The 27,881-nt window shown below is 40.8% G+C and overlaps 1 protein-coding gene and 1 non-coding gene across 2 annotated transcripts; both read left to right on the top strand.

Annotated features, from left to right (window-relative positions):
• Positions 1-44: 44 nt before the first annotated feature.
• On the top strand, positions 45-27,749 carry CEP55 (centrosomal protein 55). Its single transcript, XM_065894716.1, has 8 exons — positions 45-227; positions 2,682-2,957; positions 5,123-5,191; positions 21,571-21,721; positions 23,124-23,437; positions 25,285-25,356; positions 26,029-26,154; positions 27,549-27,749. Exons 1-8 carry the CDS (start codon positions 45-47, stop codon positions 27,747-27,749), a joined length of 1,392 nt encoding a protein of 463 aa, XP_065750788.1.
• Positions 9,096-9,202, top strand: LOC136136758 (U6 spliceosomal RNA). Its single transcript, XR_010656692.1, has one exon. It is a non-coding gene; the product is annotated as a U6 spliceosomal RNA (small nuclear RNA).
• Positions 27,750-27,881: the final 132 nt, after the last annotated feature.

Genomic DNA, 27,881 nt, shown 5'->3' with positions numbered 1-27,881 from the left:
TCAGACTTATAACTGTATTTTTATTTTTACAGACATTTTCAGAGATGTCTTCCAGAAGTCCCAAAGATTTAATTAAAAGTAAATGGGGACCAAAACCTAGTAACTCCAAATCAGAAGCTGCGTTAGAAAAATTTAGGGGAGAAACTGCAGCCTTAAAAACATCGGTGGATGAAATGGCAAGCGGAAAAGGAAAGCTGAATGATAAAGACAGACACAGACTTTTGGAGGTAAGACCCTTTAAACTGTAGTAAGCTTTGCTGTAGTAGATGAGAAAGTATAATGATATAATGTAGTTTTTATGTTCACTAAATGTAAAAAACAAATCTAATGTCAACTTTGGGATTTAGCTTTTAATGTGAATGTTTAAAAACCCATTTAATCATGTATATTGGCTGCTTTACAAGTAATCTTTGTTTACAGTCTTTTTTAAGGTAAAATCATTACAGATATTAGCATTTTGTGTTCTGTTAAACTATATTTCCCTAATTTACAATTTGGTATGATATAGTCTGTAAAGCAGTTAGGAATTTGCTAGAACTGGAAGGATTTAAAATTTAATCGTTAATTTGATTGTAATTTATTTTGCAAAAGTACTTTTATTGTTCATAGAAAATAAATGATCTGTACTAAATAATATCATTGGATTTCTTTAAATTTTACTTTATAGGCACATCATAAAACCAAATGATTTATTATTTTTTAACACATATTTATTATTATTTTTTAATACATAATATGTGTTAACATATTTTAACACTTTTTTTTAACACATATCACCAATTCTTAGACATAAAGATTATTTTGTAATCTGGTGAAGGAATCTAATAGCTTTCCTGGGAGATCTCTTTCCAGTTCATTCCACTTCTGACGAGTACTGGCTATCAAAACCCCTTTATAATCAATTGAAATTAACTTCCTGTAACTTCTACCCATTTGTTCTAGTTATGTCAATTAAAGCTACACAGAACACGTCTATTTTTTTTTTTATCCAATTGACAATTTTTCAGATATCCAAGGAAATCTTGCTTCCTCTTACTTTTCTGTAGACCAGCCCCATATTCTTCAGCTTTACTGGCTTTTTCTCCTCCTGGTCACTTTCCTGAACACTCTGTGGTGTGTTCATGTCCCTCTTGAATTATGTACCTAGTATTGCATACAGTGGCAAACACAGGTTGAAGCAGTACTATTATTTCCCGTAATCTGGATGATATACTCTATGAAAGCTTAAAATTGAATTCGGTTTGGGCTTCCATGGTGGCACAGTGGTTGAGAGTCCGCCTGCCGATGGAGGGGACACGGGTTCGTGCCCCGGTCTGGGAAGATCCCACATGTCGCAGAGCGGCTGGGCCCGTGAGCCATGGCCTCGGAGCCTGTGCATCCGGAGCCTGTGCTCCGCAACGGGAGAGGCCACAACAGTGAGAGGCCCGCGTACCGCCAAAAAAAAAAAAAATTGAATTCAGTTTTTTGGTAACTGTATCATACTACTGTCTTGTCTTAAGCTTGTAGGCAACTGAAAATTCCCTCATCGTTTTCATACAACTGTCCCACTCAATTTCCCCATCTTTTTTTTTTTTTTTTTTTTTTTTTTTGCCGTACGCGGGCCTCTCACTGTTGTGGCCTCTCCCGTTGCGGAGCACAGGCTCCGGACGCGCAGGCTCAGCGGCCATGGCTCACGGGCCCAGCCGCTCCGCGGCATGTGGGATCTTCCCGGACCGGGGCACGAACCCGTGTCCCCTCCATCAGCAGGCGGACTCTCAACCACTGCACCACCAGGGAAGCCCAATTTCCCCATCTTTATTTGAACAACTGCTTCTCTCCCCCACCCTCAAATGCAAGTTTTTAGTTTTATGTTGTTTTTCCTTTGTTAGCATGTAAAGCCATTCTGCTAACTTTTTCTATCATCTCTCTATTGATGCGTTCTCCCTTATGCCAGCAGGAGTTTAGCAAACATGTCTTCTTTATCTTTCAAATCCTTGAAAATGTTGAACACTCCTTTGAAGATCACCTTCTAGATTTGACACCAAATCATTTATTAACAAAAAGCAAGTTTATGAATGCACTTTTATCCAGGTAGAACATTTTGTTTTGTTTTTTTTTTTTTTTTCATTTTGTTATTTTTAAATTCTGTTGCTTCAAGTTCATCAGTGAGCATGTATCTCTTTGTGTGACTCACTTTTAGCCTTTAAGATTATTAGATCTGGCATGATGGGGGAATGACTAGCAGATACTCAGGTGAGAGCCAGCTTTTCTTCAGCTTTCTCTAACCACTGTTGACAGAGTTGATCTCTCCTTTCTGTGTCCATGTCCCATTCATTTTCTGTATATCTTAACCACAGCACTTACCATATTGCATTAATATATTGGCTTACCTCTTTGATTTCTCTGAGCGTAAGACCTTGGCTTCATCTTTTTTTTTTAACTTTTTATTTTATATTGGAGTATAGCTGATTAACAATACTGTGATAGTTTCAGGTGCACAGCAAAGCAACTCAGCCATGCATATACATGTATCCATTCTCTCCCAGACTCCCCTCCCAGGCTTCATCTTCTTTTTTGCCCTGTATCTGGTATAATGCTGACTTGATATATAATAAACACTTCACAAACGCTTGTTGTAATATACTGTTTATTTTTGTGTTTGACCTGGCCTTTTTCTAAGATTCTTCTTGGTTTATATCTAGAAAATTCGAGTCCTTGAAGCTGAGAGAGAGAAGAATGCTTATCGCCTCACAGAGAAGGACAAAGAAATACAGCAACTCAGAGACGAGCTGAAAGCCAAACACAGCACTACTGCATTGCTTGAACAGCTGGAAGAGAAAACAAAGGAAGGTGAAAGGAGGGAACAGCTGTTGAAATCCTTGTCTGAAGAGACAGATGCATTAAAAAAACAGTTGTCTGCTACAACTGCAAGACTTGCTGAATTTGAAGGCAAAGCTGATACACTTCGTTTATCACAGGTACTAATATCTTTAAACCCAGATTTTTAAAATCTTTTCTGATACAGTTTGTAATTCTTATGGAGAATGAGTTTGTTAAAACATGCTTGGCAAATGGTGAAACAGTATAGTATACTAACAGGTTCCTTTTTTTTTTTTATAGCCTGGTACTTCTCCGTAAGCAAAAATAGGTAATATGGCTCCCTCCACTCCCCACACCATTGTGTTATGCAAGGGAGTATTCAGAATACTGAATCCGCTGTGTATCTACAACAGCCAGGAAGATTTTGTTGAGTTCTTTTTTCTATAGTTTGTATTGTGAAAACAATAGGCTTCATTTTTTGGTTGTTTTTCTTATTTGAGATACCCAGTTAAAATATCAAGTATGCTTTTTTCCTAACTGTACATGCTTTTTCTCTCTCTCTTTTGTTTTAGCATCACTAGTGTAGCAAAAAGAGCAAGGATTTGTGGGTAGGCAGATCCGAGTTCAGATCTTTGTTCTTCCACTTGCTAGCTGTGTGACTCTGAACAAATTCCTTAACCTCTCTAGCCTTGGAGACAATGCTAGAATTCACCAGACCCCTCTCCTAAACCTCAGTTTCCACATCAGTAAAATCAGGGTAAGAATACTGGAGATTAAATGTTACAATATATGTAAATAGCCTAGCAGAGTGCCTGGCATGTAGTAAGTGCTAAATAAATGGTTTCTTATTGATCAGACCTTTGATTCTTTTGGAAATTTGGACATTTGAATAATACTAATACTACAACTATTAATACCACCTACAGAAGAAAATCTACGGCTTTCAGATACAATATGTCAACGATGTTAAGGGTCTTTCTACTTTATCTTCCCTTTAGAGCACCTATAATTTATGTGTACTCTCATAGATGGGCAATTGAGTGTTTCTACAGATGAGCTTTTCTAGAGAATTTCCATAGAACTGAAACTCATGAAACATTATAGTCAGGTCCTACGTGGTTGACTAAACCTTTACTTAAAGCTCAAGAATTAGTTTCTTTTGAAGGTGGAAATGTAAATCTTGGTAGAAATGATAATTTTAAAAATGTATTCTTATAATAATTGTTGAATACCCACTACTCATTTCTGTATTAGTCAGCATGTCTAATTGCCTAACAACCGACCTCCAGATCTCAGAGTCTTATATGAAAAATGATTATTTTTCCCTCATGTCACAGCCTAGTGCAGGTTGGAGTGGAGGAGGCTTTGCTCCACATAGGCATTCAGAGATCCACGTTCCTTCCTTCTAGTGGCTCCCCCATCCCTCAGGGTGCAGTCCTCCACCAGATCCGCTATACACAGCTGTGGGCTAGACAGCATGTGGAGAATTGGGGGAGCGTGTGAGGTCTAGGCCTGGGAATGGCATATCTCACTTTTGCTCACGTTCCATTGGACAGAATTCAGTCTCATGACCTCACTAACCACAGGGAAGTCTGGGAAATGTAGTCCACAATGTGCCCAGGGAGAAAGGAAAGGGATTTGATGAACCATATCATAGTTTCTACCTAAAGGACTAAATTGAGAGGGAGAAAGGGCTACATACTAGGGTGGCTAGAGCATCTTTGGAGAAAAAAATATTTTGAGCTTCTTTGCCATCCTTCATATACATCTCTTTCCTTATAGCTGTTAAAAGACTGAAATACAGCTTTTTATGAGTTTTGTTGACTAGCCTGGGTACCTTACCACCTACTTCCCCTCTTTTTTTTTCCTTTATGAGAAAATGAAGAAAAAAGAGGGGACAGATTATGTTTTGAGTTCTATATGAATGAATACTAATTAATACTATTGCTAATACAAATATAATTCTAGAAAAAAACTTTTGTCTTTTATTTGCCAATTTAATATTTTCCAGATTTCATTTAAATAGCCCAGCTGTTTTGTCTCCTTCTGGTGAAAATCAGTGGGCTGTTCATATGCACTGAGGGCTATACTGGGGTCCAGGTGACCTCAGAGGTCAAATTAGGTATGAAATCTCAGGGTTTCCAATCTGCTTAGAAAGCTTCCAGGACATCTAAATTCTGCTCTGCTACCATCACCTGGCATATACCAGATCTGGATTTCGGGATGCCCCTGTGAAGTATACTGTATTATTATGAAACTAAATATAATGAGGAAACTTCTGTTGTTAAATTTATGATGTTAACTAATATTGATTTACTTGTAGACTGTGGCTACAAGTTGCTTCAATTCATCAATGAGTAATATTCATGAAATGGAAATACAGCTGAAAGATGTAAGTTCATTTTTCTTTTATTAAGTTATGACTAAAGAGGACTACTTCATTTATTATCAAATTTCATGGAAATTGACAGCAGTAATGCTGTGGTTTGAAAAAAATCTTTTGAGGAAATGGAGAAATGAATGGTTTGAGATCATCTCTCTAGGTTACTACTACCTTTAAGTCTCTTTCCAGGCATTCAAGAGGGCCAGTTCCTCTAAGTATGGACTCTTTAGGATAGAAAGCCCTAGAAATCACCCATTTTTACCAAATACCTCAACAGTATCCCTTCTTCACCTAAATCTAATTTGCTCAACTATTTTATTATTATAATGTAATTTAACTTGTAGGGTTTTTTTTCTTTTTGTTTATCCATGCAAGATGTACTTTAGTTTGAAATTATTCCCTTGGAACCAGGGTTTGCTTTCATAGTTTGAAAAGGAAACACATTCTTTGTGTATTCAATGTTTCTTTTTCCTAGAATTTGATATGAGGTTATTTTAGATATATGGTAAAGCTGTATTACAAACTTATGTCTTAAATGGATTGGTGAGTTTCATTGGAAATTAAATAAATTGGGGACACAGGACTACTATTCACATTGTACTTTTTCAAGTTTTAAGATTAGATATGCAAAGTATGAAATTCTTGATTTAATTATTGGGTCAGTAGGTAGATATTGTGATTCCAGAAATATTACTATCCTGTCTATCCTGATCTAGGTATGCTCTTTTTTTTTTTTTTTTTTTTTTTTTAGGTATGCTCTTAAGATTCCTGTTTTATCTTATCTAGCAGGTGTACCTTGAGGTCTATTTAATCTTCAAAAGAAGAATTTAAATCTGTTGAGTGTCTGTATAACTGGGTACCACATACCCTTATCAAAGTAATTTACCTAGAGGTAACAGAAATACAGAAGAAACATAATTCTTAAAATACTATCAAAATAAGTTTTTTGTATGTCATATACTATCCCCAGCATCTACAAAATTGGAAAGAATGACTAAAGGGAATCTTGCGAAGTTTCTTGAATTTCACTAGTGTCTCATTTAGCGAAGTACCTGAAAATAGATGCTGTTTTCTTAAACTCGGGTAATTTTTAGGCTTCTCAGTGCTAACTGCTTCAAAGAGCAACTAAAGTTATTTTTGTGTAATGACGATTGGTCTGGGGTAGAACCTGAGATTCTCCATTTCCAGTAAGCTTCAGGTGCTGCTGCTACTGTGAGTGGTCTGAAGACCACCCTTTAAGAACCATTAAATTACATTTGGGGAGCAGGAGGTGGTTTAGCTCTGGTTACCCCTTTGGAGTCTCAGCAGATCTCTTAGAGCAGGAAGAGAATTATAGTTGGAGGGTTTAGGAGCAGGGAGAGAGAAATCTCACTCTTTAGAGTCTGCAGTGTCACAGTATTGGTTTTGGGGAGCTCAGCAATGCTAATCCTACACCCTCTGCAAAGCTCCCACAAAACTTCCTTTAGAAGTTTGCTCACCTATTTTAAGAATCAGTATTTGTTATGCTAAAATAATCTTAAGGCCGAGCTGTATCATTCCTCAGCTACCATTTAGGTCTGGCTGATATTTTGAAATAATTACACGGAGTTAATGCTGTAAACATTCTTCAGTGTCAGTAACTTTGACACCGAATAGCTAAAAATCCGTTTTTTTTGGCGGTACGCGGGCCTCTCACTGTTGTGGCCTCTCCGGTTGTGGACCACAGACTCCGGACACGCAGGCTCAGCGGCCATGGCTCACGGGCCCAGCCGCTCCGCGGCATGTGGGATCTTCCCGGACCGGGGCACGAACCCTTGTCCCCTGCATCGGCAGGTGGACTCTCAACTACTGCGCCACTAGGGAAGCCCTAAAAGTCAGTTTTAATAGGCATTTCTTGCTCTTGATTTTAAAAATCTGATTTTTAGGGAATTCCCTGGTGGTCCAGTGGTTAGGACTGTCAGCTTCCACTGCAGGGGACACAGGTTCAATCCCTGGTTGGAGAGCTAAGATCCCAAAAGCTGTGCAGTGAGGCCAAAAAAAAAAAAAGGAAAATCTGATTTTTTTAAAATGAAAGCTTCTTTATTTATTTTTGGTTGCATTGAGTCTTCGTTTCTGTTCGAGGGCTTTCTCTAGTTGCGGCGAGTGGGGGCCACTCTTCATCGCGGTGCGCGGGCCTTTCACTGTCGTGGCCTCTCTTGTTGTGGAGCACAGGCTCCAGACGCGCAGGATCAGCGGCCATGGCTCACGGGCCCAGCCGCGCCGCGGCATGTGGGATCTTCCCGGACCGGGGCACGAACCCGTGTCCCCTGCATCGGCAGGCAGACTCTCAACCACTGCGTCACCAGGGAAGCCCGGAAAATCTGATTTTTAAACATAGAATTATGGAAGATAAATAATAATTATTTAAAATTTTTTATTTGGAAAAAGTTCAAATTTACAGAAAAGTTACAAGAATGGAAAATGGTACATAGAACCCCACATACTCTTAACCAAAATTGAACTATTTTTGGGACTCCCCTGGTGGCGAAGTGGTTAAGAATCCACCTGCTAATGCAGGGGACACGGGTTCAATCCCTGGTCCGGGAAGATTCCCACATGCCGTGGAGCAGCTAAGCGCGTGCACCACAGCTACTGAGCCTGCTCTCTGGAGCCCGCGAGCCACAACTGCTGAGCCCATGTGCGGCAATTACTGAAGCCCACGCGCCTAGAGCCCGTGCTCGGCAACAAGAGAAGGCACTGCAATGAGAGGCCCGCACACTGCAGTGAAGAGTAGCCCCCGCTCGCCGCAATTGGAGAAAGCCCGTGTGCAGCAACATAGACCCAACGCAGGCAAAAATAAATATATAAAATAAATTTTAAAAAAATTGAACTATTGTTAACATTTTACCCCATTTGATATTTTCTCTTTCAATCCCCACCCCCATCCCCACACACACAGATATAATTTTTTTTTTTTAATTTGGCTGCATTGGGTCCTCGTTGCTATGCGTGGGCTTTTCTCTAGTTGCGGAGAGTGGGGGCTACTCTTTGATGTGGTGCACGGTTTCTCACTGCGGTGGCTTCTCCTGCTGTGGAGCACGGGCTCTAGGCACATGGGCTTCAGTAGTTGTGGCACGCGGGCTCAGTAGTTGTGGTTCGAGGGCTCTAGAGCACAGGCTCAGTAGTTGTGGCACATGGGCTTAGTTGCTCCATGGCATGTGGAATCTTCCCAGACCAGGGCTCAAACCTGTGTCCCCTGCATTGGCAGGTGGATTCTTAACCGCTGCACCACAAGGGAAGTCCAGTATTTTTTTCTGAACCATAAAATAGTTGCATATATCTACAGCCCTTTAAGCCTATATACTTTAATGTATTTTCCTAAGAATGAGGATACTCTTTTTTTTTTTTTTTTTTTTTGAGGATACTCTCTTACATGACTCCAGTACGGATAGCAACTTTAATAAATTTAACATGGACACAATACTTGTATGTAATCTACCATCCATATTCCGGTTTTGTCAATTGATGCACATTTTTTCTTCCTCCAATACAGGCTCACATTTCAATCTATATTAGAGTTTTTGCCCAAAGAATATTTAATGAATCCCTGCCAAAGCAGGAGGAAGAGCTTTAGTAGCATTCCATACAGCTTCACTTTTGCCCACTCCTGTTCTGTATTTTTACTGATAACTTGGATGGAAATGGTAAATGCATGTCTAACAAATGTGTAGATGACAAAAAGCTGGAAGAGATAACTAATGCGAGGAGGACTCTAAGGATACAAAACTCATAATGTCAGCATTCACTGATAGCTATCAAATCCATTTATTATTGATTCTATAAAGAAATGAAAGAGTAGATGCAAAGAGTCAGTGAGGTCAGAAGTAAGGAAGTGTTTACTACTTTATTGAAGTAACATCGCCATCACGTGGCCCTTTAGAATATTGTCTCTCTCGTGCTCGCTTTGGCAGCACGTATACTGAAATTGGAACGATACAGAGAAGATTAGCACGGCCCCTGTGCAAAGATGACATGCAAATTCGTGAAGCAGTCCATATTTTAAAAAAAAAAGAATATTGTCTCTCATATCTTAAACCAATATAGTTTTGTTTCTCCTACTTAAGTAATGTATGGACAGATTCATTTAAAAGAAGAAAATTTTCATGACCATCCAACATTGACTTAAATTATTTATATTAAAATATTGCTTAAATACGGACATATTTTAAATTCGGTATAAAGTTAGGTATCTTTAGCATCTAACAATGATTTATAAGTATTAGGATATATGCATGCTTTTTGAGTGGTACAATGCTACATCTCTTATAAATTAAATTTGAGTGTATAAAACAGAGTGGCTCTACAGTATCTCTGCTTGATAAATGAACTCTTCAGCTATATGAGGAAAACTAATGTTACAACTGCCTGACGGGTGCAGAGAGAAGAGTGGCTGTGGGGAGGGCCCTGGACTAAGTCATTGATTCCAGAGGCTGCCTCTGTCTTCCTAATCCATTTCCTAATTTTATAGAGAACAGACACTGAAAATCCTTTAAGCCCCATACCTGGAAGCTTTGCTCATGAGTTTGTAGGATACTTGTGGAAGCAGCCTAGCAAAGGTTGGAGGAACTCTCTAGACTTAGAGTTTCCCTATATAGAGATCTTTTTGGACATAGAGCTCAACTGCCTGTATCTTTTTTTTTTTTTTCATTTTAACATCTTTATTGGAGTATAATTGCTTTACAATGGTATGTTAGTTTCAGCTTCACAACAAAATGAATCAGTTATATATATACATATGTTCCCATATCTCTTCCCGCTTGCGTCTCCCTCCCTCCCACCCTCCCTATCCCACCCCTCAAGGCGGTCACAAAGCACCGAGCTGATCTCCCTGTGCTATGCGGCTGCTTCCCACTAGCTATCTACCTTACGTTTGGTAGTGTATATATGTCCGTGCCTCTCTCTTGCTTTGTCACAGTTTACCCTTCCCCCTCCCCATAGCCTCAAGTCCATTCTCTAGTAAGTCTGTGTCTTTATTCCTGTTTCACCCCTAGGTTTTTCATGACATTTTTTCCCCCTTATATTCCATATATATGTGTTAGCATACGGTATTTGTCTCTCTCTTTCTGACTTATTTCACTCTGTATGACAGACTCTAGGTCTATCCACCTCATTACAAATAGCTCAATTTCGTTTCTTTTTATGGCTGAGTAATATTCCATTGTATATATGTGCCACATCTTCTTTATCCATTCATCCGATGATGGACACTTAGGTTGTTTCCATCTGTGCGCTATTGTAAATAGAGCTGCAATGAACATTTTGGTACATGACTCTTTTTGAATTATGGTTTTCTCAGGGTATGTGCCCAGTAGTGGGATTGCTGGGTCATATGGTAGTTCTATTTGTAGTTTTTTAAGGAACCTCCATACTGTTCTCCATAGTGGCTGTATCAATTTACATTCCCACCAACAGTGTAAGAGGGTTCCCTTTTCTCCACACCCTCTCCAGCATTTATTGTTTCTAGATTTTTTGATGATGGCCATTCTGACTGGTGTGAGATGATATCTCATTGTAGTTTTGATTTGCATTTCTCTAATGATTAGTGATGTTGAGCATTCTTTTATGTGTTTGTTGGCAGTCTGTATATCTTCTTTGGAGAAATGTCTATTTAGGTCTTCTGCCCATTTTTGGATTGGGTTGTTTGCTTTTTTGTTATTAAGCTGCATGAGCTGCTTATAAATTTTGGAGATTAATCCTTTGTCAGTTGCTTCATTTGCAAATATTTTCTCCCACTCTGAGGGTTGTCTTTTGGTCTTGATTATGGTTTCCTTTGCTGCGCAAAAGCTTTTAACTTTCATTAGGTCCCACTTGTTTATTTTTGTTTTCATTTCCATTTCTCTAGGAGGTGGATCAAAAAGGACCTTGCTGTGATTTATGTCATAGAGTGTCCTACCTATGTTTTCCTCTAAGAGTTTGATAGTTTCTGGCCTTACATTTAGGTCTTTAATCCATTTTGAGCTTATTTTTGTGTATGGTGTTAGGGAGTGATCTAATCTCATACTTTTACATGTAGCTGTCCAGTTTTCCCAGCACCACTTATTGAAGAGGCTGTCCTTTCTCCACTGTACATTCCTGCCTCCTTTATCAAAGATAAGGTGACCATATGTGCGTGGGTTTATCTCTGGGCTTTCTATCCTGTTCCATTGATCTATATTTCTATTTTTGTGCCAGTACCATACTGTCTTGATTACTGTAGCTTTGTAGTATAGTCTGAGGTCAGGATTCCTGATTCCTCGAGCTCCGTTTTTTGTTCTCAAGATTGCTTTGGCTATTCGGGGTCTTTTGTGTTTCCATACAAATTGTGAAATTTTTTGTTCTAGTTCTGGAAAAATGCCAGTGGTAGTTTGATAGGGATTGCATTGAATCTGTAGATTGCTTTCGGTAGTAGAGTCATTTTCACAATGTTGATTCTTCCAATCCAAGAACATGGTATATCTCTCCATCTATTTGTATCATCTTTAATTTCTTTCATCAGTGTCTTATAGTTTTCTGCAAACAGGTCTTTTGTCTCCTTAGGTAGGTTTATTCCTAGATATTTTATTCTTTTTGTTGCAATGGTAAATGGGAGTGTTTTCTTGATTTCACTTTCAGATTTTTCATCCTTAGTGTATAGGAATGCCATAGATTTCTGTGCATTAATTTTGTATCCTGCTACTTTACCAAATTCATTGATTAGCTCTAGTAGTTTTCTGGTAGCATCTTTAGGATTCTCTATGTATAGTATCATGTCATCTGCAAAGAGTGACAGCTTTACTTCTTCTTTTCCAATTTGGATTCCTTTTATTTCCTTTTCTTCTCTGACTGCTGTGGCTAAAACTTCCGAAACTATGTTGAATAAGAGTGGTGAGAGTGAGCAACCTTGTCTTGTTCCTGATCTTAGTGGAAATGCTTTCAGTTTTTCACCATTGAGGACGATGTTGGCTGTGGGTTTGTCATATATGGCCTTCATTATGTTGAGGAAAGTTCCCTCTATGCCTACTTTCTGCAGGGTTTTTATCATAAATGGGTGTTGAATTTTGTCAAAAGCTTTCTCTGCATGTATTGAGATGATCATATGGTTTTTCTCCTTCAATTTGTTAATATGATGTATCACGTTGATTGATTTGCGTATATTGAAGAATCCTTGCATTCCTGGAATAAACCCCACTTGATCATGGTGTATGATCCGTTTAATGTGCTGTTGGATTCTGTTTGCTAGTATTTTGTTGAGGATTTTTGCATCTATGTTCATCAGTGATATTGGCCTGTAGTTTTCTTTCTTTGTGACATCTTTGTCTGGTTTTGGTATCAGGGTGATGGTGGCCTCGTAGAATGAGTTTGGTAGTGTTCCTCCCTCTGCTATATTTTGGAAGAGTTTGAGAAGGATAGGTGATAGCTCTCCTCTAAATGTTTGATAGAATTCGCCTGTGAAGCCATCTGGTCCTGGGCTTTTGCTTGTTGGAAGATTTTTAATCACAGTTTCAATTTCAGTGCTTGTGATTGGTCTGTTCATATTTTCTATTTCTTCCTGATTCAGTCTTGGCAGGTTGTGCCTTTCTAAGAATTTGTCCATTTCTTCCAGGTTGTCCATTTTATTGGCATAGAGTTGCTTGTAGTAATCTCTCATGATCTTTTGTATTTCTGCAGTGTCAGTTGTTACTTCTTTTTCATTTCTAATTCTATTGATTTCAGTCTTTCCCTTTTTTTCTTGATGAGTCTGGCTAATGGTTTATCAATTTTGTTTATCCTTTCAAAGAACCAGCTTTTAGTTTTATTGATCTTTGCTATCGTTTCCTTCATTTCTTTTTCATTTATTTCTGATCTGATTTTTATGATTTCTTTCCTTCTGCTAGCTTTGGGGCTTTTTTGTTCTTCTTTCTCTAATTGCTTTAGGTGCCAGGTTAGGTTGTTTATTCGAGATGTTTCCTGTTTCTTAAGGTAGGGTTGTATTGCTATAAACTTCCCTCTTAGAACTACTTTTGCTGCATCCCATAGATTTTGAGTCGTCGTGTCTCCATTGTCATTTATTTCTAGGTATTTTTTGATTTCCTCTTTGATTTCTTCAGTGATCACTCCGTTATTAAGTAGTGTATTGTTTAGCCTCCATGTGTTTGTATTTTTTACAGATCTTTTCCTGTAATTGATATCTAGTCTCATAGCGTTGCAGTCAGAAAAGATACTTGATACAATTTCAATTTTCTTAAATTTACCAAGGCTTGATTTGTGACCCAAGATATGATCTATCCTGGAGAATGTTCCATGAGCACTTGAGAAAAATGTGTATTCTGTTGTTTTTGGATGGAATGTCCTATAAATATCAATTAAGTCCATCTTGTCTAATGTATCATTTAAAGCTTGTGTTTCCTTATTTATTTTCATTTTGGATGATCTGTCCATTGGTGAAAGTGGGGTGTTAAAGTCCCCTAATATGAATGTGTTACTGTCGATTTCCCCTTTTATGGCTGTTAGTATTTGCCTTATGTATTGAGGTGCTCCTATGTTGGGTGCATAAATATTTACAATTGTTATATCTTCTTCTTGGATCGATCCCTTGATCATTATGTAGTGTCCTTCTTTGTCTCTTCTAATAGTCTTTATTTTAAAGTCTATTTTGTCTGATATGAGAATTGCTACTCCAGCTTTCTTTTGGTTTCCATTTGCATGAAATACCTTTTTCCATCCCCTTACTTTCAGTCTGTATGTGTCTCTAGGTCTGAAGTGGGTCTCTTGTAGACAGCAAATATATGCATCTTGTTTTTGTATCCATTTAGTCAATCTGTGTCTTTTGGTGGGAGCATTTAGTCCATTTACATTTAAGGTAATTATCGATATGTATGTTCCCATTCCAATTTTCTTAATTGTTTTGGGTTCGTTATTGTAGGTCTTTTCCTTCTTTTGTGTTTCTTGCCTAGAGAAGTTCCTTTAGCAGTTGTTGTAGAGCTGGTTTGGTGGTGCTGAACTCTCTCAGCTTTTGCTTGTCTGTAAAGGTTTTAATTTCTCCATCAAATCTGAATGAGATCCTTGCTGGGTAGAGTAATCTTGGTTGCAGGTTTTTCTCCTTCATCACTTTCAATATGTCCTGCCACTCCCTTCTGGCTTGCAGAGTTTCTGCTGAAAGATCAGCTGTTAACCTTATGGAGATTCCCTTGTGTGTTATTTGTTGTTTTTCCCTTGCTGCTTTTAATATGCTTTCTTTGTATTTAATTTTTGACAGTTTGATTAATATGTGTCTTGGCGTATTTCTCCTTGGATTTATCCTGTATGGGACTCTCTGTGCTTCCTGGACTTGATTAACTATTTCCTTTCCCATATTAGGGAAGTTTTCAACTATAATCTCTTCAAATATTTTCTCAGTCCCTTTCTTTTTCTCTTCTTCTTCTGGAACCCCTATAATTCGAATGTTCGTGCACTTAATGTTGTCCCAGAGGTCTCTGAGACTGTCCTCAGTTCTTTTCATTCTTTTTTCTGCTCTGCATTAGTTATTTCCACTATTTTATCTTCCAGGTCACTTATCCGTTCTTCTGCCTCAGTTATTCTGCTATTGATCCCATCTAGAGTATTTTTCATTTCATTTATTGTGTTGTTCGTCATTGTTTGTTTCATCTTTAGTTCTTCTAGGTCCTTGTTAACTGTTTCTTGTATTTTGTCTATTCTATTTCCAAGATTTTGGATCATCTTTGCTATCATTATTCTGAATTCTTTTTCAGGTAGACTGCCTATTTCCTCTTCATTTGTTAGGTCTGGTGGGTTTTTATCTTGCTCCTTCATCTGCTGTGTGTTTTTCTGTCTTTTCATTTTGCTTATCTTACTGTGTTTGGGGTTTCCTTTTTGCAGGCTGCAGGTTCGTAGTTCCCGTTGTTTTTGGTGTCTGTCCCCAGTGGCTAAGGTTGGTTCAGTGGGTTGTGTAGGCTTCCTGGTGGAGGGTACTAGTGCCTGTGTTCTGGTGGATGAGGCTGGATCTTGTCTTTCTGGTGGGCAGGTCCACGTCTGGTGGTGTGTTTTGGGGTGTCTGTAGACTTATTATGATTTTGGGCAGCCTCTCTGCTAATGGGTGGGGTTGTGTTCCTGTCTTGCTAGTTGTTTGGCATAGGATGTCCAGCACTGTAGCTTGCTGGTCGTTGAGTGAAGCTGGGTGTTGGCGTTAAGATGGAGATCTCTGGGAGATTTTCGCCGTTTGATATTATGTGCAGCTGGGAGGCCTCTTGCGGACCAGTGTCCTGAAGGTGGCTCTCCCACCTCAGAGGCACAGCACTAACTCCTGGCTGCAGCACCAAGAGCCTTTCATCCACACGGCTCCTTAATTTGGGATGATTCATTGTCTATTCATGTATTCCACAGATGCAGGGTACATCAAGTTGATTGTGGAGCTTTAATCCGCTGCTTCTGAGGCTGCTGGGAGAGATTTCCCTTTCTCTTCTTTGTTCTCACAGCTCCCAGGGCCTCAGCTTTGGATTTGGCCCCGCCTGTGCGTGTAGGGCGCCGGAGGGCGTCTGTTCTTTGCTCAGACAGGACGGGGTTAAAGGAGCCGCTGATTCGGAGGCTCTGGCTCACTCAGGCCGGGGCGGGGGGCGGGGGTGGGGGGTAGGGAGGGTCACGGAGTGTGGGGCGGGCCTGCGGCAGCAGAGGCCAGGGTGACGTTGCCAGCCTGAGTTGCGCCGTGCGTTCTCCCGGGGCAGTTGTCCCTGGATCCCGGGACCCTGGCAGTGGCAGGCTGCCCAGGCTCCCCGGAAGGGGGGTGTGGATAGTGACCTGTGTTCGCACACAGGCTTCTTGGTGGCGGCAGCAGCGGCCTTAGCGTCTCATGTCTGTCTGTGGGGTCCGCACTTTTAGCCGCGGCTCGCTCCCGTCTCTGGAGCTCCTTTAAGCAGCGTTCTTAATCCCCTCTCCTCGCGCACCAGGAAATAAAGAGGGAAGAAAAAGTCTCTTGCCTCTTCGGCAGGTACAGACTTTTCCCCTGCCTGTATATTTTAAAAAGTATTATTATTTATTTATTTACTTATGGCTGCGTTGGGTCCTCATTGCTGCACACGGGCTTTCTCTAGTTGTGGTGAGCGGGGGCTACTCTTCATTGCGGTGGCTTCTCTTGTTGCGGAGCACGGGCTCTAGGTGTGTGGGCTTCAGTAGTTGTGGCTCGCGGGCTCTAGAGTGCAGGCTCAGTAGTTGTGGTGTATGGGCTTAGTTGCTTTGCGGCATGTGGGATCTTCCTGGTCCAGGGCTTGAACCCGTGTCCCTGCATTGGCAGGTGGATTTTTTTTTTTTAATATGTGATTACTTGTTGGGGTGTAATCTTTTTTTTTTTAATTTTATTTATGTTTTGGCTGTGTTGGGTCTTCGTTGCTGCACGCGGGCTCTCTCTAGTTGTGGCGAGTGGGGACTACTCTTCGTTGCGGTGTGTGGGCTTCTCATTGTGGTGCCTTCTCTTTGTTGCAGAGCACGGACTCTAGGTGCACAGGCCTCAGTAGTTGTGGCTCGCGGACTCTAGAGTGCAGGCTCAGTAGTTGTGACACATAGTTGCTCTGCGGCATGTGGGATCTTCCCAGACCAGGGATCGAACCTGCATCCCCTGCATTGGCAGGCAGATTCTTAACCACTGCACCACCATGGAAGTCCCTGCCTGTGTCTTTGTTTTTTTTTTTTTCCTGCGGTACGCAGGCCTCTCACTGTTGTGGCCTCTCCCGTTGCGGAGCACAGACTCCGGATGCGCAGGCTCAGCGGCCATGGCTCACGGGCCCAGGCGCTCCGCGGCATGTGGGATCTTCCCAGACCAGGGCACGAACCCTTGTCCCCTGCATCGGCAGGTGGACTCTCAACTACTGGGCCACCAGGGAAGCCCCCTGCCTGTATCTTTAAAGGATGAAAATTCCTACCTGAAAGAAGATACCCTGATATGCAACCAAAAACTTCCAGTATGTTCTTACCACTTATCCCATCTCACCCTTATAGAGTGAGATTGCGGGGCAGGGCGCAGGAGCCCCTCCTTTTACAGTGTACCTATAACAAATGCAGGATGATTCATAAAGAATTGAACACTTCTGAAAATGTATTCCAGTATGTATATGTTACTTCAGTAGAGTTACACCATGCAACTTTTTAAAGAACTTTGTGTTTTTGCCATCTCTTTCTAGCCCTGAAGGTTAAGAAGTTACACATCCTGGCTGCCACACTTTTATCACTGATAATAGTAAATTCTAACAGGTCTGAGATGAATTATGTCACAAAGGATACATATTATACACTTGTAAGATTATAGAAATAGTTGTGATAGTTCCATTATGCATTACTTAATGAGTAATCGATTTTTGAAAATGTTTTATTCTTTTTGAATCACTCTAAATGTATTGTTCTACTGTGTGTAAGGAACTGCTAGATTCTTTCCTGCCCTCTCCTCTTCCCTGAACACTCACAAACTCTGGTTTGGGGCTACAAGGCTTGCTGGTTCTTGCAGCCATTGTTTCCCCACCCCATGTTGTCAACATCATTCACAAACATTTATCAGGCAGCCACTGGCTACGGAAACAGTGAACACAAACAAGGAACTGTGAAAGAAAATATCTAAACAAGCCTGTGCTCAGCTGTCCAGAGGGCTCAAGATGTAGTTACGATAAGAAGTATCATCAAGAAGCAATCAAGGGCTTCCCTGGTGGCGCAGTGGTTGAGAGTCCGCCTGCCGATGCAGGGGACGCGGGTTCGTGCCCTGGTCTGGGAGGATCCCATGTGCTGCGGAGCGGCTGGGCCCGTGGGCCATGGCCGCTGGGCTTGCGCATCTGGACCCTGTGCTCCGGCAACGGGAGAGGCCGCAACAGTGAGAGGCCCACGTACTGCAAAGAAAAAAACAAACAAACAGCAATCAAGGTCATGAGTATAAGATGCCAAATAGATTGAGTGGACGTGAAAATCGCTATTGGCTTAGGAAGGAGAGGAAGCTTAATGAGGACAGTTATGGTGAGAAGCCTTGAAAGACAAGCTGGATTCATCAGAACTTGATGAAAATGTAGTATTTAAGTGGGCAGGTAACATAAGAAGGGGTTCTAGGACACTCTGTACAGAGGGAAGAGGCACAGAGGGTGTGCACAGTTGTGTAGACAATAAGGCAACAGTGGAGGAGAGGAAAGGCCAGGCTGCGACCTGAAGAGATGGGGGCAGTGGATGGTGGACAATTTTAATGTCAGCCTAAGGGAACATAGCTACGCTTCAGCAAGTGGTGTCCTGAAACTTTAAAATATTCTCAGTTATTTAATATAATTAGAACAACCTAGCACTTTGGGAGACTGAGGAAGAGATTGAACTGAACTTATTAGCAGTAACTATTTTAACTCAGAATACTGAATTATCGTTGTATTAACTGACTTAAAGCTTTTGGTCGTGGCCCCCATCTTCTCTCATTCTTCTCAATGGGAAAATCACCTTCCAACTGAGGATTTCTAAATCTCCAAATGATCAGGGTTTACCAAGACCCAGCAGTGAATCATTGCTCAAGTAGGTATTCCTGTGGGGATAGACAGGTGATAGCATGGGCAGCAGGGACAGAGGGCTCAGTACCGATGAGCTTGGCCATTGTGAAAGGGTGTTAGCATCACTGTGTGCACCTCCTCCTGGGGCCCTTCATCCATAACATTTTATTCATGTGACATCAGGTTTAGCTGTGCATGCTCTCTTTACACAAATAGTAATTGAGACATTTCCCCAGCCTCCCGGTAACATGGAACGAAAGGGAGGCGGTCCCATCCTCTGGGACTGAAGACCTAGATTGGAAAGGAGAGAGGAGTTATAATCTCATTGTATGTTGGTGCTACAGTATAAGAATTTCAAGACTTTTTTTCCTCTAGTACCCACAGGTGAATTGTCTTCTTTGCTAGCTTTCAACCTGAGTCTACGCCCTGCTTTCAATAACAACAATGAAAGCTGTTACTGGCAAAACAGGAGGTATGGATGAGGGGAGGAGGTATGTACAGTTGCTGGGGATGCCCCAGCAGGCTCCTTTGGCTTTACCTTTGACTGAATTTGCAAGGATCCAGTGGTTAAGAGAAGTGAGAGTTAGAATCAGAAGATATATGAACTTGTCCTAGTTAATAATCAAAATATCAATAGATTTTTTTTTTTTTTGCGGTACGTGGGCCTCTCACTGTTGTGGCCTCTCCCGTTGCGGAGCACGGGCTCCGGACGCACAGGCTCAGCGGCCATGGCTCACGGACCCAGCCACTCCGCGGCATGTGAGATCTTCCCAGACTGGGACACGAACCCGTGTCCCCTGCATCGGCAGGCGGACTCTCAATCACTGTGCCACCAGGGAAGCCCTCAATAGAATTTTTCATTAAGAAATTTTATAAATCTATACACCTCTGTCCATATCTTCTACCTTGTTGTATCCACTAAAGTTAATGTAGCTTCTTTTTTTTAAATATGAAACTTCATTCAATTTTTTAAAATGTATTTTATTTTATTTTATTTATTTATATATATTTTTTTGCGGTACGCAGGCCTCTCACTGTTGTGGCCTCTCCCGTTGCGGAGCACAGGCTCCGGACATGCAGGCTCAGCAGCCATGGCTCACGGGCCCAGCCACTCCACAGCATGTGGGATCTTCCCGGACCGGGGCACGAACCCGCGTCCCCTGCATCGGCAGGCGGACTCTCAACCACTGCGCCAACAGGGAAGCCCTATGTATTTTATTTATTTATTTAGGCTGCGTTGGGTCTTCGTTGCTGTGCGTGGGCTTTCTTTAGTTGCGGCGAGTGGGGGGCTACTCTCCGTTGTGGTGCGAGGGCTTCTCATTGCCGTGGCTTCTCTTGTTGCGGAGCACAGGCTCTAGGCGTGCGGGCTTCAGTAGTTGTGGCATGCGGGCTCAGTGGTTGTGGCTCGCAGGCTCTGGAGCACAGGCTCAGTAGTTGTGGCACACGGGCTTAGTTGCTCCACAGCATGTGGGATCTTCCCGGACCAGGGCTCAAACCCGTGTCCCCTGCATTGGCAGGCAGATTCTTAACCACTGCGCCACCAGGGAAGCCCTTAATGTAGCTTCTTATGTGAATATTTTGCTAATGTCTTGCCACAGATCAGGTGGTATGATCCACAGAAAATGTAGATGTGATTTTATAAAATTTTCCACCTTGTGCTAGGTGGCTGGTAAGGCATCATCTAGTTTCTTGCAGGAAAGATGTAACTGAAATGAAAAACTAATATTAGCAGTAACAGTAAAGTGAATCACTTTCCCTCTTACCAGCTAACTTAAACAGACACTGCTTATTTTATTAATATTATCCCATCATTCAAATAATTTCTTGACTACACATTGTATGCAAAAGCTGTAAATCTCTTGGAAAAGCATGGTCTGCCACTTCAAGGAGCTTACTATTTGAGAGAAACAGCAAACACAGAAAAAAGCTGAAGATGGTTGGTAAAATAATTTTTTAAAATATATAGACATGTATATATAACAACTGAGTTCATAAGCCCCTATACAAACCAGATGAATGGTCCCAATTTGGGATTTTTGAGTTCTAAAAGATGTAAAAGATGAAAATTGGTGATAAGGAGAGAGGGTGGTATTTAAGTTTGAGATGGAGTTAGCAGTGCAAACAGTTTATTGGGGAGCGACATCTGTGAAAGGAAAAGGAAGGCAGCAGGACTGGACAGGGACACCGTCAGGCCAGGATGCAAACCTGACAGAGCCTCTGTCCACCCTGTGGAGAGCTCCCAGGCAGAGCCCTATGGTGGGTGGAAACAGCTCATTTTCTTTTTTTTTAAATTTATTTATTTAATTTATTTATTTTTGGCTGTGTTGGGTCTTTGTTGCTGCACGCGGGCTTTCTCTAGTTGTGGTGAGGGGGACCTACTCTTTGTTGCAGTGCCCGGGCTTCTCATTGCGGTGGCTTCTCTTGTTGCAGAACATGAACTCTAGGCACGTGGGCTCAGTAATTGTGGCTCACGGGCTTAGTTGCTCTGCAGCATGTGGGATCTTCCCGGACCAGGGCTCGAACCCATGTCCCCTGCATTGGCAGGCAGATTCTTAACCACTGCGCCAAAGGGAAGCCCCAAGAAACAGCTCTTTCTTAAAAGAGTATCTGAGCAGTGCATCTCCACCTCTACCACAAAGACATTCTGTTTACAGAGAATGACATGGACACAGGCACAAAGCAAATTGTATATAGGAAATAGCAGACAAATGAACTTAACCCCATGTAGATGTGACTTTGCCATGTTATTAGGTATTCTGAAGGTGTGTGGCCTTAGAATGTGTCTCTGTGTCAGGAGGTTTACAGTGGTTGCCTAGAATCATACTATGATGTGAGCTGTAGAGTTTTTGTGTGCTGGAAAAGACTGCATCCCTTGGGCTCCCTTGTCCATTTTAAGAGTTTGAGTTTTTATTATTGATTTGCTTTCATTTTCACTTTGAGGCTCTGGAGAAAAATCAGCAATGGCTTGTGTATGATGAGCAGCGAGAGGTCTACGTAAAAGGACTTTTAGCGAAGATCTTTGAGTTGGAACAGAAATTGGAAACAGCTGTTCATGCATTCCCACAGGAGACAAAAAAGACTGAATCAGAAGGTACTGGTATAAAAATGTTCTTTAGGGTTGGCCTGCCTGACATTTTTCAAAAGGAGAGATTCATCAAATTTAGATTCTTATAGACATGTGTTATAAAGTAAAGTAAGAGCAGGTCTGCTAGCCCTGAAGTAAGAAATACCATTTTAGCCAGTCTGTTTCATTTCCCATTGTTTTCTGATACCAAAGGGCATAAGTCACAGGGTAAAGGGATCTTGCAGCCCTGAAGGCACATTAAGTTTTCTCCACCTTACATATCCTTCCCCTCCTTCAAAGTCCTTCTCCCAACTTTATTTCCCCCAGTGCTGACCTTATCATCTTACTCAGCTTCCCTTTAGCAGTTATTCATATCAATCCCAGGAGAAAGATTACATTTTTATACATTATTCTTCAATCATTTGAATCTCACCCTAGAATTGAGGTGAAGTTTCTTCTGATTGATGCTGTCTTTTTTGCCAAGTGGTCTGCAGCTTCTCTGACACTGATCTATCTCCATTGCGTTTCACAAGAAGCCTAAGAGGTGGGGCAGGAAGGATCATTATTCTCATTTTACAAATAGATTCAGCAGTTCCAGGTGATGAGCCAGGAAAAGAAAAACCCCTGTGCAAAGCACTCATTTAGAATGACTGACAGCCTTAGTGGGACTGGAGCCTTGAATTATAGAAAGAGAAAGCTAATGAAAGGCCAGCAAGGCTCATAATCTTAGAGCTTCACATGTGAATATTTAAAATGAAACTAATGCTAAAAAAGTATAAAAGGAATGTCTCTAGAGATAATTTAAAGCTTTTTATTCCTAAGGGGACAAAGTTACTACTGTAATGCCTTTATAAGTTTACTACACATAAAAGGATTTTAATTATGGGTGAAGTCTAGTCTTTTTCTCGGGTAATATAGTTTTCCTTTTCTCTCTCCCTCTCTCTCTCTCTGTTTTATCAAAGCAATATAAACACTTGTTAAAATAACTTAATAATAGTACAGAAGACCCTGTTCTACCTTTCCCATCCCATCCTAATGCCTATTTCTTCCTCCCATCAGGGCAGCTGCTTTTAAACATTTCTGATTTTGGTTTTGGTAATTACCTCCATATCTATAAATAATGACTTAATGGCCCTATATGTTGATTGGTTTTCTTTAGACATTAGTGACTCCCTCAGAATAATTATATTACTGTTTCTAGTTCTTCTATTTATTCTTCTATTTATTCATTTTGTGACTTCAAGTAGTATACCTGAACTTCTGTTTCTTGTTCTGTCAAATATCAGCCATGTTCCCTCTCTCTTGACTCTTCGTTTTTGAAGGTGAGGAAATAAATGTGACCTTGTTTATAGAAACATATTTACATTTATTTCTTCAGGAAAATTCTCTCTTTTATAAAGTGAGTTGTGCCCTGATGTGTTTGTTATAGGTTGTCTTCAAGAAGAAAAGCAAAAATATTACAACCATCTCTTGGCAAATGCAAAAAACGATCTTGAGGTGGAACGACAAACAATAACTCAGTTGAATTTTGAACTTAGTGAATTTAGAAGAAAATATGAAGAAACCCAAAAAGAAGTGCAAGATTTAAATCAGCTGTTGTGTTCACAAAGAAAGGCAGATGTACAACATCTGGAATACGATAGGCATAAAACAGAGAAAATACAAAGGCTCAAGGAAGAGAATGGTCTTGCCAGGGAAAAACTTGAAGAAGAGAAGAAGAGATCTGAAGAGCTCTTATCTCAGGTGAGTCTAACTAGCAAGGTTTTCCACAGTTTATAATTCAGAATTCTCATGGTACTTACTAAGTGTCAGGGACTATTTTAACTACTTGGGAACCAGCAAGGAGCAACACAAGTTCCTGCCCTCTCCTAGGAGTTCATACTTAGAAGGGAGACAGACCATAAACAAGTACCTAAATAAACAAGTAAACTAAAGAAAATAAAACAGGGTAATATGACCAAGAGAAATCGGGGGCCAGCGGAAGCGTCGCTGAGGAGATAGTATTTGGACAAAGCTGATGGTGAGAAGGAACAGGCGAGGTGGGTGACTGTGGGAATTCCCTCCTAGCGGGAGGAAATCACAGACACAAAAGCTGAGTGAGGAGGAGTTAGGTATGTGTGAGAAGCTGAAAGAGGGGAAGTTAAGGGGGGATCAAGGCTGATTGCTAGGCTGGCACTGAGATTGTGATGACACTGGCTCAAGTTAATTACTAGATGCCTTCCATGTTCTAGCTATGCTCACAGCCGGATCCAGGATGTCCGTCTCAGTAATGTTGGCATTACTGAGGATTATTAGAATTGAATACTACTTCAACAGAAACTCATTAATTTAAATTTTGCCTGGCAGCATGAAATAATGGAAAAAACATAATTTGAGGTCCATACCAGGTCTCTAATTGTGTGGCCTGAGGAAAATCAGCTAACTTCTCTGACTTGCAGGTTATTTGTGTCAAATTAATAATAGTAAATATAACAACCTCTTCTCGCCTCAGAGGACTTTTATGAAGGTCAACTGAGAGAATGTAAAAGTGCTTTGTAAATTAAAGGGCTAGGTAAATGTTAGTTATTGCTACTATTAGAATAATAATTTGGGGGACTTCCATGGTGGCACAGTGGTTAAGAATCCGTCTGCTAATGCAGGGGACACGGGTTCAAGCCCTGGTCTGGGAAGATCCCACATGCCGTGGAGCAGCTGAGCTTGTGAGCCACAACTACTGAAGCCCGTGTGCCTAGAGCCTATGCTCTGCAATAAGAGAAGCCACTGCAATGAGAAGCCTGCACACCACAATGAAGAGCAGCCCCCGCTCACCGCAATTAGAAAAAGCCCACATGCAGCAATGAAGACCCAACGCAGTCAAAAATTAAATAAATTTAAGAAAAAAAAAAGAATAGTAATTTTTAAAATCCTCCAAAAGTTGAGAGAGAGGGAAAAAAATAGTCTGTAACATTTGCCTTCTTAGTCTTTACCACCCTTACTTCTGCCTGCAGGTGCAAGCAGTGATATTTATGAAAGATTATGCAGAAGTGACTAAGAAGTTTGCTCCTACTCTGGCTGAGGTGGCCAGGCTCTTCCAGCTTTGTTATCCTACTCAGAAATATTAGTGGATGTCAGGACCTAAAGGAAAGTGGGTGCGTCCACTGCGGTTTAGTGCTTTTTTTGTTTTTTTTTTTGCGGTACGCGGGCCTCTCACTGTTGTGGCCTCTCCCGTTGCGGAGCACAGGCTCTGGACGCGCAGGCTCCGTGGCCATGGCTCACGGGCCCAGCCGCTCCATGGCTTGTGGGATCCTCCCAGACCAGGGCACGATCCCGCGTCCCCTGCATCAGCAGGCGGACCCCCAACCACTGTGCCAACGGGGAAGCCCCGGTTTAGTGCTTTTTATCAACGTTCAGCCTGTGCCTCAGGGAACTCTTGGCCTGGGCAGTACTGCTCAGCTGCTTATGTAGATAGGTTGCCCAACCACAGCTGGAAGGACTCGCCCAGAAGAGCAGGTGTTGCCCTGGTTAGAAATGTGAGCCTGTCATGCATCCCAGGTCAAGGTCAAACCATAAAATGTCAATGTGACAGTGTTGGTTCTATTTACATCCTACAGGTCCAGTTTCTTTACACGACTCTGTTGAAGCAGCAAGAGGAACAGAAAAGGGTAGCTCTGTTGGAACAACAGGTATTCATTGGGGTTGCTTCTAAATTCAATTTAACCCTTTAGAAAATGGAATTTTTCCTCATGTTTACACTATTCTGTGAAGAAACAGTTGAAAGTTGTAGAAAATGTTTTTTAAAAACTTTAACAAAATATTTAAAGTGACTATCTGTGCCAGCCATATGTTCCCGTTACTATCTTTAGGCTAAACCAGATTCTCTAAGGTGACATGGCAATTTTCTTGACAGGTAGATGTTTGTCTTAGCAAATTTTATTCTTCCCTGAATGGCTGCTAGTCTGACCGGATGTCCCTAATAGGGCTGCTTGATAACTTCAAGTGGAACTCAAAGAGACACCAGTTATTCTCAGAATAGACACCAGAGATTTTTAGTATATTCCAAACCAGGGAATAGCCATCTCTTTCCCTTCCCCACAAAAAGCAGGATGGGGAGGACAGATTCTAACCAGCAACTTCTTAAGCTGCTCCTCACTCACTTATACCTCAAGCTTTGGTTTTGCTCCTTGGACATAGCTTTTTCATTTATCAACATCTCACTGTGCTCAGAGGAATTCTTGCTCTAATGGTACAATACATGTTTGCTTCTTGTGCTAATAAAAAAAAATGCAAGCATCCAGTCAAGAAAACTAGACAGTATATACTAGCTGTCATTGTCTTGTCTTGGGCATTTTTTCTAGATGCAGGCATGTACTGTAGACTTTGAAAATGAAAAACTTGACCGTCAAAATATGCAGCATCAATTGCATGTAATTCTTAAGGAGCTCCGAAAAGCAAGAAATCAAATAACACAGTTGGAATCCTTGGTGAGATCGGAATGGTTAAACTAAAACTTATTTTCATCTTTCTCTTTCTGCCATCTTTCTATTTACATGTAAAGCCATTTCCTGAAGTAGGAGGATACAGCTTAAAGAATGGCTGTTTCTCAAATTAAATCCCCTGCCTCTTTTGAAGCAACTGCCCTTTGAGCATCAGTTCAGAGGACTAGACAGAGGGACATTATGGGCCTCTTGGTAATGATAACATTACTGGTGCCTGGGATCATTCCCCACCCACCCTGGGCTCTGTGATTCTAAAGGCACTAAACAGTGCCTGGCCTGGGGTATACAGGGGGCAAGGCAGGGCAGTTGTAGATCCTGAATTGAAATTATTCTTTTCTATTTAAAAAGAAAGAAAGAAAAAAATGCTGGTTTTAGGACTAATGGACTATTACTGTTAATACTCTCTTTTAGGCATATTGAGTTGAGTACTTTCTGGGGGTTACCCTGAACACATAATCTTTTTAAACATTAACCTTTTAAATAACATGCTTCTATGAGGAAATGGTTTTTGATTTACCTATTTTCATCCTATTAATAAGTTTTGGACCAAATCTGTTAGGGTCTGTGTGTGTTATGTCCCATTAGCACACATTTCATATATCATCCTAGTACTGCAGAATATTTGCAGATGGTGAAATGTTACGAACAGAATTCCTCAGTTTTCAAAAGAGAAAATAGCAGTTGTTAAAATCATTTGTTATTTCTTTATGAATAAAAGACAGAAAATAACTTTTTGGCTCTATTTATGTCATTGATATTGACCATTTATAATATTTGAAATTGAAATGTATAATTCATTTCTGTTGATGACTGTTTTTCAAAGTATAGGAAGCCAAAGGTATACAGAAGAATCCATAATTTTTCTGTATTTTTCTTTGTGTTCCTACCATCCATCATCTTCATGTTATGTTGTAAAGTACTCATTTTTAAGCTTTACTGACTATTCTAAATTCCTCAGGGAAAAAAATCATGAAATAGGGAAGCCACAAAGGAACTATACAACATCTTAGTCATTTCTGTGTATAACCTGTTTGACCTGCTAAAATTCTTTGCTGCTCTTAATTCCATGCAGTTCTTTATTATTGAAGTTACCCCTCTTTTACAAACCTAGCAAACTCTGTCAGCACTGTCCACCCGCCCACCTTTTTGGCTCTAAGCATTTTAATAAAACCTATCTATGTAAACACCCAACCCTAGAACTTCCTGGGTAATTTGGGTGATTTATAACCGCCTTGTATGTTACCACCATAATACCAGTGACCAGAGATATTCAGAAGAAAATCTGTCTACAGGGCTGAAGCAACTGGAGTACCTATGGAGCAGTTACTGGATGGTAGGCCATCTATACAAACCGTGTTCGTTTGACATTTATTTTTCAGAAGCAGCTTCAAGAGTTTGCCTTCACAGAGCCATTAGTCACTTTGCAAGGAGAGACTGAAAACAGAGGAAAAGTTGCCTCACCAAAAAGTCCTACTGCTGCACTAAATGAAAGCCTGGTGGAATGTCCCAAGTGCAATATCCAGTATCCAGCCACCGAACATCGAGATCTACTTGTCCATGTTGAATACTGTTCTAAGTAACAATATAATTATTCTTTGTTTTTGTGTCAAAAGATTCAGTACTGTATTTTACATTAGCTTATGGACATTTTGAATTACTTATTTCACCTCAGATCAGAAAGTGCCTATATACTTTTCAGACTCTGGTATAGG

This window comes from Phocoena phocoena, chromosome 16 (assembly GCF_963924675.1).
Source record: "Phocoena phocoena chromosome 16, mPhoPho1.1, whole genome shotgun sequence".
NCBI lineage: Eukaryota > Metazoa > Chordata > Mammalia > Artiodactyla > Phocoenidae > Phocoena > Phocoena phocoena.
The sequence above is the reverse complement of the archived record's forward strand: the minus strand, read 5'-3'. Positions and strand labels throughout refer to the sequence as shown.

Bases quoted from the DNA above. Each gene is read 5' to 3' on its own strand.
- CEP55 (XM_065894716.1), top strand. From the start codon at position 45: ATGTCTTCCAGAAGTCCCAAAGATTTAATTAAAAGTAAATGGGGACCA. The intron at 228-2,681 runs GTAAGACCCTTT...GTTTATATCTAG, and splicing joins ACAGACACAGACTTTTGGAG to AAAATTCGAGTCCTTGAAGC. The intron at 21,722-23,123 runs GTACTGGTATAA...TGTTTGTTATAG, and splicing joins AAAAAAGACTGAATCAGAAG to GTTGTCTTCAAGAAGAAAAG.